This window comes from Perca flavescens, chromosome 12 (genome assembly GCF_004354835.1).
Source record: "Perca flavescens isolate YP-PL-M2 chromosome 12, PFLA_1.0, whole genome shotgun sequence".
Lineage (NCBI taxonomy): Eukaryota > Metazoa > Chordata > Actinopteri > Perciformes > Percidae > Perca > Perca flavescens.
The window spans coordinates 20,495,672-20,508,651 of record NC_041342.1 but is presented as its reverse complement, the minus strand read 5'-3'; the positions used below and the strand labels follow the sequence as shown (position 1 = coordinate 20,508,651).

Here is a 12,980-nt window from a genome sequence, read left to right as displayed (position 1 = left end):
AACTTTCTCTTTAACTTGCTCTCAAGACCACAATTCTTATCTCATGCACCATGTATACGTCAAAACGTAGATATACTTGTTTACTTTCAGCCAATGTGCTCATTTAAGCAATAGGACTTATACATTTCAAAATGACAAGAGATACAAGCATTCCTTCATTGACAGCACTCCTTAAACAACCTTGACATTTCTGGACGAAAGCACAGAGTATCAGTCTTTCAAATAGCTGATTTGCCCTCATTTTTTAACTTTATCCACACAACATACTATACTATGACTTTTGTTGGTATTTTTGACATACTATTCTATGACTTTGCTATCTCTTTTTTCGACATGGAGTATATATACTATGACTTTTTTTATATACTATACTATATTTTGACTTTTTTCAGCATACCATTCTATGCTTTTGTTATCACTTTTTTTTTGACATACTATTATGACTTTTTATTGTTTTTTTTAGACATACTATGCTATTACTGTTTTCAACCCAAATGCTTTCATGGCACACTGACTCAGTGGTTAACACTGCTGCCGACAGGCAACCATGAAGTAGTGACTGGAGACTCTCACCCAGGTTCAATACCCAGTACAGGCTACCCCTTTAAAAAAAAGAATTTTTTCATGACATTTTTTCCGACATACAATACTATGACTTTATCACTTTTTGAGACATACTATGCTATGACTTTTTTGATAAACTATACTGTGACTTTATTATAACTTTTTTTCGACATATCACACCATGACTTTTTTTTATCACTTTTCAACATACTTTACTGTGACTTTTTAATGTTTTTTTTGGACATACTATGCTATTTTTAACATAATTCTTTTGTGGCACAGTGGCTCAGTGGTTAGCACTGCTCCAACAGGCAACCAGCAAGTAGTCACTGCAGACTCTGACCCAGGTTTCATGTTTTTTTTCCGCCATACAAAACTATTACTTTTTTATGACTTTTTTCGACATACTATACTAAGACTATAATTTTTTTTTGACATACTATACAATGACTTTGTTATCACTTTTTCTCTACATTCAGACATTGTTTAACATACTATACTATGACTTTTTTTCATCACTTTTCACGACTGACTATGCTATGACTGTTGTCAACAATTTGTTTTAGTGGAACAGTGGCTCCGGTTTGATTCCCAGTCTGGGCTGTCCCTTTTCCTGACTTTTTTACTATGAATTTGTTAAACTTTTTTCGATGTACTGTACTGACTTTTTTCAACATAGTATACTATGACAATTTTTGACATACTACACAATGACTTTATCACTTTTTTCAACATAATATACTATGACTTTTTTTTTACATAATATACTATGAAATTTTCTTTTTAGGATTTTTTAAAAAAAAGAGTTAGAAAAAAAGGTAGTGCAGGAAATGACAAAAAAAAACATTGTCCTTTTGGAAGACAATGAAATTATGTTTTTGGCAGAAAGACATTGTTCCACTCAGGTCTATTACATTGAATTATAGTGCAGTGCTACTTCATGGTCGAGGCATTTCAGTGTTTTGTTTTGGTTGTAGAAAAGCCTCTTGAAGAAATTTCCCAAGCTGTTATCCTAAGAACACAAATACCCAATAACGACTTAATGAAAACAATACTTTTATTTAGGTTATGTATAACTTCTTATATACACAAATGAATGATTATTAAAGTTATATACTCCTGTCTGTATAAACAGACCATTAATATAGCTAGAGAGGAGGAGAATGGTATGTTGTGTAGATACAAAATATACAGATATACAGTTACAGAAAAATGCTTTTAGGATAGCCAACATTCATGCACTAGAGCTGTTATCATTGGGCTTACAGAACATACTGCAATGAATAAGGCATACAAACTGTTGCTAAAGTTACAAAAAAACTAATATCTTAAAGTACTCAATTAAAGGCAAACTGTTGTTTGCTGAAGTACTTTAACTTAGTACTTCAAGATATCCTATGACCTGGATGACTGAGAATCTTCATACACAAAAGCCAAGTACAGTAACTATACAGGTGCATGGTTTACCACATTTCTCATTGTCTGTGTACACAGTGTGTACAAGGTCAAGTGCAAAAAACTTGAAAGGAAAAGTACAAAGATAACTGTAAAAGCTAAATTGAGGCAGTGAAAGGCAGGAATAAATTAGCAGATGATGAATAAATGGAAAGGAAAGAATGGAAACAAAACGAACAATTAGTGAACACAGTCAAAATATGAATACATTAGGGGAAATGAATAAATGCAATACTGAATGAGAAAACCATTATAAATTTGAAGACTTCATTTTGGAAAAGGCTTTCATTTTGGAAAGAGAAAGGAACTGCGGACATGACGGAAAGTTCATTGACCTGCAAATGCTCCGATGTGTTTTAATTTTATCCTGCCATTTACTTTCTATAGAGAAAGTTTCCACACGGAGAATAGATTAATTAACAAACTCTTCATATGAAAACAAGCAAATAGCAAGATGTCGCTACTTAAGTTGTCTAAAATGCCCAAAACTATCCGGAAACAATACATAAATAAATAAATAAATGCATTAGAACATTCAGGCGCAACTATCCATTTTATTCTATATTGTCATAATTTCTTTCATGAGTACAGTATGTTCCTCTGCTTAAGAGTCATCCTCAGTTTTAATGATGTGGAAAAGTGTAACATTAAACAGGACCTGGTGGCCGTTATTCCAGCCGTAGAGGGCGCGGTCCCTTGCGTTGTAGTCCAACATAGACATGTGGAAGTACTGGTTATGAAAGGGAATGTCTGTATACTCGTATGTGGAGGTTTTAGTGGAGTAAGCATAGTACACCTTGGCACCGGTCAGGTGGGAGTTAGTGATGTAGAGTGTTCCACAGATTATAAAAGACTCACCGGCGTTCCTCTTTGAGTATTCTGTGTTCCATGTGTTGAGGATCTGGAGCGTGTCCGGGTTCAGCTGGCTGATGACAATGTTCCCCGCGTTTTGGTTGGTCGCATACACAGCCCACAGGCCCAGCTCATCAGCCATCATGTCGATGTCGGAGAAGCCTCCCCAGGTGTAAGGGTACACATTATGGAACCCCGCTGACTCTAGAGCCCTCTGGGTGACCACACGGCCCGTCTCGAAGCTGTACCTCACTATGATGTTGCTCTGCATCTTGTTGTAGTACAAAGAGCCATTGTACACCACATGGTTGGTTCCAGCCCATTTGAAAGGCAGGTTGTAGGTTCTCGACTCAACTCCTGCCACAAAATCAGCCATGGATTTATACTCTTTTACTATCTTGTTGTTGGTGTAGCTGTCCATGTACCAGACCTGAGGACAAATAAATACAAAAAAGGTCCTGTGATTAAGTGACAAGAAACTGTGCTAGCTGTAAATGTACAAGAAATACTAACAGCTTTACTTATATATCATCATCATCATGTATCATAGATGAAATTATAATCACCTGTAAAAAAATACACTTACAAAATTCTCAATGCTTCGGTTTGAACCTTGTTAGTGGTAGAAAATAGTGATTTACCCTTTGCCCCGAAAGCTAGCGTTAGCAGCTAACCACCGATTTTGCGGCAGCTTGTTAAAAGCTAGAGACGCATTCGATTAGTATAAAAACATATTCCAGAGAATGTTCGACACGATACACATATGTTATTAACCCCTAGGTTATTTTTACGCTGGAATTGTCCTTTAAACATCCTTTAAAAGCAGGCCAGTTATGTGTCTAGTGCACATTGGATAATTGACAAAGCCTTAGGCATCATGTGGTGTATGTAAACTCTGATGAAGGCCCTGTGCCAAAACACATTAGGCAATAAAGTGTGTCAAGATAGCTTTCACATTCATTTAAAAGATTGTCCAAAATGTCCAGCAAGCGACATCAAGTTTTATGTTTGATCTCAGCAGTTAAGTATACAAAAAAAGTTTGAGTGAGTATGATGTTGTAATTCAACAACATCTCTCCCCCACTGAACAACAGGAGGGAAGCAGTTGTATGTAAATTATTAAACCGCCCTGTGTTACTTCAAAGCTGGCAATATACAGCAAAGAACATTAACTCGGCTCACCCTGTTGTTTTTGGGAGACGCCTGTGGGTCGGTCATCCAGGCTCCAAATCTGGTCCCTGAAGTTTTCACAGTCTGTGGCCCAGTGATCTTCATTAGCTTGCCACATGCTGCGAACACATCACACAAAGTAACACAAATTGCACATGCTCCACATGATAAAACCACAACCGATATTATGATTACTGGAACACATTTTTAACATTAGATTGCTTCAATCTGTGGCTAATAGATGAACAAAAAAGTTATAGATGGGCTGTTTGGACTCAGCATCTGGACTCTGCCACATTTCTATGCTACTATAGAAATAAAGGGATAACCAGAGAAATGCCACAGTACAACTTGTAACTAGTGAAACCTTGTGTCAGAGCTGGGTGACCATTTATCCCACATGGTTTAATATTTGAAGTAGCTGCACTTGATTCATCTTGCCAGACACTTTAATTGTGCCAAATGACAGTAGGCTATCACTTGCACAGAAGATGGGCGAGTTCCCTATTAAGTATTTAACTACTATTTTACCTAATCAATCAAAGCTTTGAGCACAATGAATGCTTAAGTAATCATCTTGAGCTCAGGCAGATTTGCAGCCACGTCCCATTAGCATTCACGTTGACACTTTGACAGGCTCAATCAGTGTTGATAACATGGCAGTTGGCAAATTGGAGTTAAGTTATGCAAACCTTTATCAGAGGCAAAGCTGCTCTGGAGGCAGAATTAGATAAGTTAAACATCAATGGGTGGAGCAAGGGAACTACAGCTTTTAAGTGCCAAACTGCAAATGGCAACGAAGGAACCCGTAGGATTCAAAATAAGAAAGTAGGCATAAATGGCAGACTTAGAAATCGTGATTTTGTGAAAGTCGATTGCATTTTTTTTAAATGGAGCCAGAGTACAAAGCTTAATGCTGCTACCACCTTTTACCTCTTTAAGGTTTTCTCTACATTATGTCTGCCTCCAGAAGCAGTTCTACTGTCCCCTGCTCTGTATTAAAAATGTTGCCAATAACATGTAACGGCTTTGTAGGCAAAATCTGCTGATAGATGCAAGAAATGTGCCTATGATCCCTCTGCCATTGGATAATCTGGGGTCAGCATGCCTGAATCTGCTTTTTTCTGCAATGGACTTACTGAGTTTGCTCATGCAGTTGCGAAGCCGATTTTCCAGGTTTAGAACCCTCTGTTGCAGCTCCTCATAGTCGTAGGCTCCCATTTCCTCCTGGATGCCCATCAACACGCCCGACAGGTTCCTGATCTCCTCTTTGAACTGGGAGATGAGCTTGGCGTCTGCCTTGTATTGCTCCAGGACAGGAATCAGCGGCTGCAGGGACTCCATCTTTCCCTGTAGCTCCTAGAAAACACCAAAAATACACCACTGCAAAAATATCGCTCTTAACAAATCTCTCAATCTGGAATAACAGTTCACTTAGTTTCCAATGCAGCTGTTTCAGGGGAGTTTTATGGTACAAGGTTCAACATCCTTAACTAAGGCAGAACATACAGCATGATAAAAAAAACAATATACAAATTATGATATATATAATATAATCATGGCATCATAGCTGAATATAAACCATGTATAAACATATTATCTCTTCCCTTCCATTCCCTTGCTTTTACTTGTGTAAGAAATTATTATTCTAAGACTCAATATCTAGAGATGGGCAGATCAATGCCAAATATATTGGTACTGTGATAACTGCATCTTTTTATGTTAGTGGGTAGATACTTTATAAATAGAAACAAAAGTCGCCCTGTGTTTTGCACAAAATGCAGACTCTTCTCACTGATTGATTATGACAAAAAAACATTGTTAAGTTAAGGAAAAAACTATAACTATAATTTGGTTTTCTCACACATTAACATGAAAAAGAAAAACATTATTTGTAATATTTGCAGGAAAGATTGTCTATATTAAAAGTTTATCATGAAAACGAAAACTTAGGGGAAGACAGAGAAGCTCCAGTAAGTCCTAAACCATTTTACTGATGGATGACAATAGTAATTATCTACATCGTATCTATATAGGAATTGCTCCTATTATTATTGCTATGTAATGTCAGTGCTTAATTATATGTCAAATTATATGAAAATCTCTCTCTTCTGTGAAAATACAAAGTTCATCCCCATTAAAAGTGTCAATACCGGTGATACCTGTCATAATATTACTTCTTGTCAGATATAAAACTTGATGTATTGCCCATTTCTACCAATAACCAGGGGTGGATGAAGTACTCAGATATTTTACTGAAGTAAAAGTAGCAATATCACAGTGTATAAATAAAAGTCCCACATTCAAAATCTAAATATGTATCATCATGAAAATATTAAATACCAAATGTAAATCTACTAATTATGCAGAATCAAATATAGTATATCACTGGATTCTATTTCTTGATGCATTAATGTGTAAGCATCCCTGATGTTGCAGCTGCCATACTGCCGGGTAGCTTAATACATCATTACACATCATCATTCATTAGTTGATTTATATTTTGTATTAATAATCTAAATAAAGATTGTGCAAAGCAACTAATGTCAAATGTATTGTAGTGGAGTAAAAAGTCCAATATTTGCAATGGCAAGTGTTAATTTATTTATTTGTTTATTAAAAGTGTTAAGCAGCATACAATGGAAATACTCAAGTAAAGCACAAAAACCTCACAATTTTACCTAAGTATAGTAGTTGAGTAAATGTACTTAGTTACTTTCCACCTCTTAGAATAACTTTTTTTTTTCAGAGGGTTTCAGAGGTTCACAGGAAGCAGCATGTATAACAGATGAGATAAGCGAAAACTACAACTAAAGGGCAAGTATTGAACTTGATCACTGCTATAAAATGTACAATGTTCTTTGTCTACATGCTGTTTTTTAAGAGTTAAACAAATAGAAAATGGAAATGCTTCATGTAACCATCACGATCATGTCACTCTCACTGATGAAAGAGTTTTAAGAATCCACGCTGGATGCTTCTTCACAGCCTGTCTAACTTTTAAAAGTCCATTTTGTTCTTTGTTGGGAAGTGGTAGACCTGTATTGATCTAGTCAGGAATAAAAGTTTATCTATTCAGATGCCCCTCAGGTATCTTTAGAGGAGATTCTTTCGCTGCCTCTCCTCTGATGTTGCTCACAAAGTTTAACATCAAACAAAAATATACCTGAAAGTTTTTGTTGACGAGCGTCTTCCTGTCCGATTCGATCTGGCGAAACTTTGACCGCAGTCCTTTGATCTGGCTCTCCATCCTCATGATATACTGAAAGTCCCTCTGCGTCCGCAGGTTCAGCACCTCGATTGACTGCGACATGTTCTGCACCTTTTGAAAAGAATCAAACAGCGCAGCATTGATTTTTCCGTCCACTGCGAGATTAAAATGTCCTCCATGTCAGCCGTTCAGTAGCCTGCCATGCTCTAACTTCCCAAGGAACAAATCAACATTTTGACCTCCAACATAATTGTCTTTTAACCATCCATGTGTGAGCTGAATAGAACTGTTACGTGGCCTCTTTCTTGCTGTTTTCTCTGTTTTTAAATATATATTAAACTTTATCAGCTCTAATTGAAAACAGATTTCCTGTTTTGTAAATGTCAAGAATAAACTATTGAATCTGTGAGGTTTGATGACACATTTCAGAGTAGATATTTGACACAGAAACATTACAGTGTCTCTCTCTGGTTTAACAAAAGCTCACTAGTTTTATGGGGCATGTGAGCAAAAAGAAATGTGGTCCTTTCTCTCTTCTCTTTTTGGCTCTAATTGTAACCAGCCAACATTATTGGAGCACATCACCGGCAAAGTGGCACAACATTCATACATTGTGTTCTGCATACTTTTCCGGCTCTGGTAGAGGAATTCTGAAATGGCCTCACTGAAGCCCTGAGGCAGCTAAGTACATTAGTGGCAAAGGCCCCAGTGAATGACAGAGAACACCCTTTGGCATACAACATTAAAATGTAGGCTATAGCAATGTTTCCTTATTTGGCATACAAGGGACTCTGGTGCCGTACTATTTGTTTGTTTGTAGATAATGCATTAAATCGCTACTGTCAGAAAAAACAAACAACTATTTCTATGTAATTAAAAGTAATGTGTCTGCTGTTTCACTGTTGTATTTAAAGCTACCTTTGTGTGAGCCATTAAAAATCCATACTTTTACTTCAAAAAATTCATGGTGGTAGATGTGAAAAAATATATGTTTTTAAAAACTCTTGAAAGGCAGATTTTCTGATAAGAGTCCACCTTTTGACAGAAAATTGTAAAGCTTGATAATACTTGAAACCTTAGCATTAGCCTTGAATTGTTTGTTGCAAAAGATGCCAAGCTGATGCCATCCATGCAATATATGCAGAAGTGGAAAATAGAATTATGGACCTGGCTGGTGCAATCTCTCAAAGGATTAGGACAAAAAAGAAGCACAAATAACGATCAATGTGATATGTTTATATGAATGTGCTGGTTGCTTACAGTAAATGTGTGTGTTTAGAGAATTTGTGTTTTGTCACATAAGCAGAAAGGTGTGTGGCTGTGTGCACATACCTTCTCCAGGAGCTGGCGGAGCTGTCTGCCTTTGGCATCTCTGGAGCACAGATTCTGTTCAGGTGCCACCACTGTGCAGATACAACGGCCATCTGCATCTTGAGCTGAGCTGTACACCTGCCACCCCTCCTTTGGTCTGATGGTCTGCATACAGAAATGCAAGACACAGTCGTAAATACACAGCGCACACATCTACTGGCAGACACACTAAATGGATTCAACACCGATGATATCACTTTCATGAAATTGAGGCACACAGCTGTTGTGTTTTCTTATTTGTTCCTCATGGGTCATTCATTCTCCTGCCCTATTCACCCAAAGCTTTAACACCAACCAATTGCACTGACTTATAAAAAGTCTGGGCTTTGAAAGAATACATTGCTTTTGCTTTAAGATATTCCTCCACAGAATATGCTCTCCAGTCTTCAACAATAAATAGTTTTTCCTGGCCTTGATGAATAACCCAAGTGCAGAATTTCCTCTGTTTCTCCTCACTAGACTTAACTGAAAGTCCTGCTGGGAGACGCAGATAAACCTGATTTGTGGGAGCTTTTCCCACTCTTTATTACATTCAATATACTCCACAGCACTAGAGTATAAAGCTTAAAGAACATAAAGTTATGCATCATAAGCCAATGCAGCATATTTTAATGCAGCAGCCTTAACTAATGCCAGAGTGTACCAAGTCAAAGCTAGTTTGGCTTACAATATTGATCAAAGAGTCCTGAAGTGCTAGAAAGGTTGATAGCTACAAGTGGTATCAGTATTTGAACAAAACTGCTGTTTATTGTCAGCATTGTAAATTAACACAAACCTCCAGCCAAATACTGGCAACTTTTGACTGTGGAGGGTAAATTTATCTGCAATACCAGCTTCTTTGGCAGACAACCAACCATTATTTGGATTTTGTTTTACATTCTAAAACTCAATCTGGCAGAAGAATACCATATACTTTGGCATCAGCCACCCTTTGGGGCTTGTGGGTAGAAAAGAGGAGTTTCCTGTTTTCATATAGTGCAGGCATCCTTTTCCTTTTCTCATTTATCCTTTACATGTCAGCCAGAACAGTTTAAAGAGTGTTTGGAATCAGCCATGAACGTTCATGGCCGATCTAAATGGCAGAGACATCATGGCAACAAGAAAACTCAGACTTTGACTTATCCTTTTCACTTACCGAGAGACTGCTTTTTTTTGTACTTTATCATAGTAGCACAGTAGGCTACACTGTGTTACTGCCATAAAGTCCTGTGTTTTAAGAAAATGAAATGGCTGATCAGACCTTGAGTTGGTAATTTACAATCAAGAAATTTGTGTTATTATTTAGTCACTAATTTAGTCTTCAACACCTGAGTCCTCTGCCACATCTTCTTTCCACTTTCTTATCTTGAAGTCAAAAAATAAAAAAAACAGCTTCTGCACTATCAATCTCCTGAGCTTTCATTCTTTCTCCCAGCATAACTCTCTTATGTTGCCGTTATCAAATTGAAAGAACGTTTTTTTCAGGTATTATCAAAGCACTGTAGGCCTGAACTTTTGCTATTGGTTGCTGAGAAATTTGTGATCTCGGAATTGAAGCTTATTCTACTGACGCCCTTGGTCCTTGATAAAAGCAATGAAAGAAGAACATCATCGTCTCGTTATGTGCCATCTCTGAACTCAATGTGCAATTCATAAATAATCACACTACGCTCAAAAGCAGCAGAACAAAGAAGTGATATTGCATTTGAATATCTAGAGGTAACTGTGGTACATTGCAGTGGTCGAAGAGATACTGGATGTCTGCGTCTCCCTCGTGGCATCATAACTGAATGGAATAAAACCAGGAGGAAAAAACAACCTCAGTTCTTCTTTTGCCTACTTTGCTTTGAAAGGCTCCTAAAAAGAAGCTAGTTTCACAACTCTGGTGACGCACATCCTTTCCCTCTCTTCTCACTCTCACATTTCATCATATTAAAATTAATCTGTAGCTCACCCAAGACAGATGCACACGCTAACTCTGCACAAAGAGTTTTTCTCTCATTAAATAATTCAGACAGCTGGTTCCTCTTTTGTATTTGCCATTCATTTAGAATTTCTGACAGCTCTCTATTCAGTTTTGAGTATCCTGTAAATGTTTCCTGTTTTTGCGAACAAACAAGAAACATTAATCTGCACACCGCTTTCAATCATGGCAAGGTGATATACAGTAGTATGTGAGGACACTGTGCTGCAATCAAGACACTGGCACAGGGATTGTACTCTGCATGGGTGAGATGAACCTAATCGACCATTGTTCTTGTCCAAATGGCTTGGTGATCTGCAAGCTGCTCTTCCTAATTTGTGATAATGTTACCAAATGCATTCCCATTTTGTAAAGCTTACACTGGCAGGATACATTTCCCCTATAAAACATGACATTTAGAAACATTGAATAAGGTAGCATGAAGAAGAAAACTACATGAGAAATGAATGAAACATTTCAGCTAAGAGCGAGAGAGAGAGATTATGTATCAAGATGTTTAGTGCAGCGCCTTCTGTCTGGGAGGGGATTTGGACATAATTAACAGCAGCAATAGGTTTTATTTATTTATTTTACAATGATTGAACTCTCCCTTAAAAGTGAGTTATATGCCTGGCAATACTCCAGGATCAATATCAGTGCTATGTGGTTGATGTAGGCAATAAACATGAGTGCTGTGAGGGTGCCTCTTCCTCTGCCACTTTAAATTCAGTCTTTATTATTTCAGATGATTTTTTCCAAACATTTTTGGCATGTTAGTGTTAATTCCTGCCAATGATGGAGTGTGTACAGGCTACAGTGACTATAGCAAAGAAGCAGCTGAACATGCCAAAATGCCTGGAAACTGAAATGACTAATTTTCTCTGTTGTTGGTCATTCAACAACCATTGTGCAATGCTCCACTCGAATTAAAGACATCCCAAATTAACTGAACTTTAAAACAAGGACATTACATGGCATGCTGAGCTCGTTTTGAAGTTTATTCTAAAAAATTTGAAGGCAGTAAACTTACCACAGAAGGGCAGTATCCGAACAGCAGCAGGAACAGCAGCGGGTTCAGCACCACGGACAGCGACCACATTCTGTCGTCTGCAATATGTTTCCCTCCTCCACGTCCTCCGCGACGAGTACAACAATTTCACGCAAGTTTTTGCCTGTAGGCTCGCGCCACCTCGTCCACTACGCGCTGGTAAAAAACATGGTTTCCTGCGGAGGAGGGGGGCTCATCCATCCACTCGTCCCCGTTACGCATGCCATGTGGGCAGCGGGGAGAAACCTCGTCAATGCAAGAAGGGGAAAAAGTTTGTGGGCATGCATGCAGCCTTCTTCACGGATATGACATCATCCAGCTGCCTCTCTCGAATTTTAATGAATCCAGCTCGTGGTGTGTGTGTGTGTGTGTGTGTGTGTGTGTGTGTGTGTGTGTGTGTGTGTGTGTGTGTGTGTGTGTGTGTGTTTGTGTGTAAAACCACCGGCAGCTGTGCGGTGACAAAAGTTGCAGCTGGCAGTATTCACCAGAAAATAAGAGATAGAGGCGCGAGATCAGAGCTGCTGCTGCGTTTTTGTGCCTGAGTAATAACGCGCAAAGAGAGAGAAAAATAGAGAGAGAGAGAGAGTGCGAGAGGAAACTATGACAGCAGCACGCAAAATATTTTCGTGAACTATTTTGGTATTAGTACAAATGTGAAATTAAAGGTTTACTTCACCGAAATTACCCCCCAAAAATGTTAAGCCCTGGCTGCATACATTGTTTGACTTTAAACAAATCTAAACTTTGACTTTGTATCTTATACCTACCATGAGTATTTTTATTTTTTGTAATTTCTTACATTCCATCTATTTCTTTCTTCAGCGTGAAAGTTAATTTATCTACCCTGGAAACTATTTTTTAAATTAACTTTCATATATCTGGCCACCCAAAGACCTTGTTGTGAACTTCTTTTCTACAGAAGAAATTGTCTTATGGAAACTACTCACAGCAAGGTCTATAGATAAGGGCTGTGTCTGGAATGAGAGAGGGGTTGCAGTTACATTTTCTTTTCATGATCAATTTTTTTATTGTTTTTTTAAACATACAGAACAGACAAATACAATCGAACAAGAACAACCACCCTCTCCCACCCCCCACCCCCTGCAGTCTCGAGGAAACAAAACAAACAAATAAACAAAAACAGGAATCCAAAATCACACTTCTAATTCTTGTGATGCTGAGGTCATTAGGACTGATACTTGTGCTGCTGCGTTTTTGCATAGGTCTATAGTCGATGACTTGGCTTTGTTAATCCTTGCTGTAGAGAGCTCAAGCATAACTATATCTAGAAAATACGCCAACCACTGTTTTATACAAAGCGAGTGGGGGAGGGAGCCAGCGTTGAGCTATCATTTTCTTGGTCGCGG

The 12,980-nt window shown here is 38.0% G+C and overlaps 1 protein-coding gene across 1 annotated transcript; it reads right to left on the bottom strand.

The window, feature by feature from the left end:
• Positions 1 to 2,565: 2,565 nt before the first annotated feature.
• LOC114565534 (noelin-3) lies at positions 2,566 to 11,880 on the bottom strand. The gene is made up of 6 exons (XM_028593638.1): positions 11,596 to 11,880; positions 8,585 to 8,728; positions 7,208 to 7,363; positions 5,181 to 5,400; positions 4,054 to 4,160; positions 2,566 to 3,301 (listed from the first exon to the last, which is right to left on the bottom strand). The coding sequence occupies exons 1-6, from the start codon at positions 11,662 to 11,664 to the stop codon at positions 2,624 to 2,626; spliced, it is 1,374 nt and encodes a 457-aa protein (XP_028449439.1). The 5' UTR covers positions 11,665 to 11,880; the 3' UTR covers positions 2,566 to 2,623.
• Positions 11,881 to 12,980: the final 1,100 nt, after the last annotated feature.